Source organism: Nestor notabilis, unplaced genomic scaffold (genome assembly GCF_000696875.1).
Source record: "Nestor notabilis isolate BGI_N333 unplaced genomic scaffold, ASM69687v1 scaffold24460, whole genome shotgun sequence".
NCBI classification, from domain to species: Eukaryota; Metazoa; Chordata; class Aves; order Psittaciformes; family Psittacidae; genus Nestor; species Nestor notabilis.
The window spans coordinates 23433-26611 of NW_009910051.1; the positions used below are offsets into that span (position 1 = coordinate 23433).

Consider the following 3179-nt stretch of genomic DNA (forward strand, 5'->3'; position numbering starts at 1 on the left):
CTGCTCTTCTTGCATTGTGCATCTTCCTCACCCTTAGCTAGGACAGAGGATGGTGACAGTGAGAAAGGTGGGAGCACTGGGTCCACTCCCCTCCTGCTAACCCACCTTGCCACTTCGGTGCCTCTGTTCCCCACCAGCCAGCCTGCACCCACCCCATCCCATTTAGACTGCAGATGCTCTGGGTTTGCCTGTGCAGCCCCAGACACAGAGGAGCAGCACATTCCTTCATATCAGAACACAAGAGATAGTCCATATCCGAATCGAACCCTGGATCTGCATCCAGAGGGCCACTTCCATATGGATCTGACTGATGTGTCATGGTAGCCCTGCTGTAATGTGGTGCTGGTCAGCCACAGATGCTGTCTGACCTATTTGTCTCAATCAGACCACTTAAAACAGCAGCTGGGCTGCTCTCATAAGAGAACATATAGGATGAACTACACGTCAAGATGAATGCAGATGCTTTTCCTTAGGGATGCCTGGGCAAGGTCTGTCAGACAAATGGAGCACCTCCAGGCAAGGGTTTGAGATGCTTAATATCCAGGTCAGCAGCCAGGCTGTACATGGCACACAGAAGAGAGACTACAGGGAGCAAAATCCTGGGACCAGGACAGAGACCAGGGGCTGTATGTGATGGGTTCCAGCTCTAAGGAACAGCATCCATGCCCTGCACTCCCTCAAACAGGTTAGAACTCAGCTGCCAAGCACAGACACTGGGTCCTCACGGAGAAGAGAGCCTGGTTGTGCTGCAACATGGCTGCAGGCAGCAGAAGCAGCCCTGTCCTGATGTTGCAATGCAGCCAAGTAGCTGCAAATGCAGCTCAGAGGTGGTTTGAAGGGAGCCGTGCCCTGAAGGACTGATCTTCATTTTAAGCAGCTCAAGTTCTGTATTTGAAGCAGGAAAATAGGGACAAAAGGAACTTTAAGCCCATTGCAGCCTTCTTGTATTGCAAGGGGATGGAGGAGCCAGCAGAGCATCGGAGTAGGAGCAGCCTCAGTGATGCTCCGATGCTGGTTCTTAATGCTCATAGCAACAAATAGGCTGGTTGGACACACTGGCATCTCCCTCCTGCCTGCTGAGTGGGAACCTAGTGGGTAAGCACCATGTTTTGCCCTTAATACATTACTTGGGGAAGAAACTGAAAAGGAGACACTACTCAGGTCAACTGTTGCACTCTTCCCTTTTGCCTGAGCAGCAGCAAACCTCGGTGGTTCACAGGAGGGAAGAAAAGCCTTCTTCACACAGGTTAAATATGTATGAAGATATATACATATGTATGTATGTATGCACTCTGATTTGGTGCAAGGGAGCCAGCAGAAATGCCTCCTGGCACCATGACAAGAACAGCTACCCTAACAGTGCCACGGGGCCAGGGAAACACTCCATGCTCTGCTTCAGGTCAGTGAGAATGCTGGTTTGTTTTTAAGATACTGACTGTAGCCACACAAGAGATGTCTGAGAAACGAGGCCCGATGCACAAAGCACTTCAAACTCTGAGTGGTTTCTTACAGCAAGGATTTCTGTAGCGATTCAGCTTCCACTTGTGTCAAAAGGCATTTTGCAATCAAGTTTGATGGGGGAAGAGCTAAGTGTGTCCTGAAGAAAAGGCCTGCTTGGCTCCCAGAGCCAGAATAATTCCCTGTGGCACCACAGCAAGCAGCAGATGGAAAAATCCCCAGGCTGGGAATCCCAACACATAACCGGCAGGACAGACCCTCAATTTCCTATGTCTCCCCATGAGCCATTTTCCTACCCATCCAGGGCTCTCCATCCTTTGAATTCTGTGTGCTCGGTGTATTGCTGAGCTGTTGTTCTCCCTTTCAGAGCTGGGACCTCCAGCTTGTTGGGCTCTTTGGCTTCTATCTTCTGTTCTCCCACAGCAGGTTGATGGTGCTGTCTGATGTGTGGAATGGTCCATGGCCCTGCAGCCACAGAGCAGCTCCTACTCTCTTTATCCCTGGTCTGAAATCATGGATGAAATCACAGTTGCCCTGTCAGTCTGGGGAGGTTTTGCTACTTGTTCAGTGCGAGGTTTTAATGGCTTTACATGATCACAGCAGACACAAAATGAGCTCACTTCATTTAACACATCCAAAGTAGTTAAGATCAAGGAGAAACAAAAGGGTTATCATGTTCCTGTCAAACTTCTAGCATCTGCCTTACTGCATGAATGATGACCTGTTTCCCTCTCATCAATCCCAGCTAGAAAGGACATGTTATTCCTTCTGCTCATCAAGCTCTTTAGGACTTTGCCAGTGGCAGAGCCCTGGACCTTATTCACTCTCCTCCCTTCCTTGTAGCCATCACACCACTAATGACAAGAGCACTTTTATTTGCTGTAACACCATTCAACTACCGCAACTGCAATCTGCAGGTGAGACGAGACATCCCACTGAGCTGGGAAACTGGTAGAGGCAGAAACCAGCTTTCTGCAGCACTCAGCTCTTTGTTGAATGATGAAGCACAACATAAAGAGAGCTTCTGCTTTTAGGCTTTAATTATTAAAAGCAGCACAATAAGTTTGAAGCATGGGAGGCCTTGGGATTGATTTAATATTAAGTAAGCCCTCACATGAAGCATCAATCGCATCGTTTGCTCTCAACTTCTCTGCTGCGTCTCACCCCTCGCATTGCTGTTGAGGACATAAATCATCCGTCCAGGAACATTATCAATCCATGCAGCTTGGCCACATCAGAGCTAGAAAACCCCAGCTATGCAATTAGAACAGATCTCCTCTCCTTGCATCCATCTCTATCCATGCATGCAGCGAAACAGAGACAGATGTGCATGGAAAACACTGGATTTCCAGGAGCAAACCACTGCTGGAAGCCCTCCTGTGTGCAGCCCTGTATCTGTGCTTCAATGGGAGCTCCAGCCAGCACCCGCAGCGCTGCACCCCAGAGCTGGGGGGGTCAATAGGGGGGTCCCACAGGGCCGGAGCTCCAGCCACACAGCATAGAGCAAACAAGAGCCACGCGCAGAGCCGGGGATGCATAAACTCACACTCAGCTCAGGTCCCAGGCGCCCGTATTGCTCCGACACCCAGAAGCCCCTCCGGTCCTCCAGGGCAATGTAGGGCTTGTCGGGATACCTGGCTCTGAACTTCTTGAGGAAGCCTCCTTCGAAGTCAGCCAGCACCCCGTCCATGTCCACCAGCACCCGCAGAGCCCTGCGGGAC

At 50.4% G+C, this 3179-nt stretch overlaps 1 protein-coding gene across 1 annotated transcript in view; it reads right to left on the reverse strand.

Moving 5' to 3' along the window:
- NT5M (5',3'-nucleotidase, mitochondrial) overlaps positions 1 to 3175 on the reverse strand; it is a gene marked incomplete at both ends in the record, with an annotated part of 4493 nt that extends 1318 nt beyond the window's left edge. The window contains one exon of the mRNA XM_010024138.1: positions 3005 to 3175. Within this exon, the coding sequence (XP_010022440.1) occupies positions 3005 to 3175 (171 nt within the window). The remainder of the gene's footprint in view (positions 1 to 3004) is intronic.
- Between the last annotated feature and the right edge of the window lie 4 nt (positions 3176 to 3179).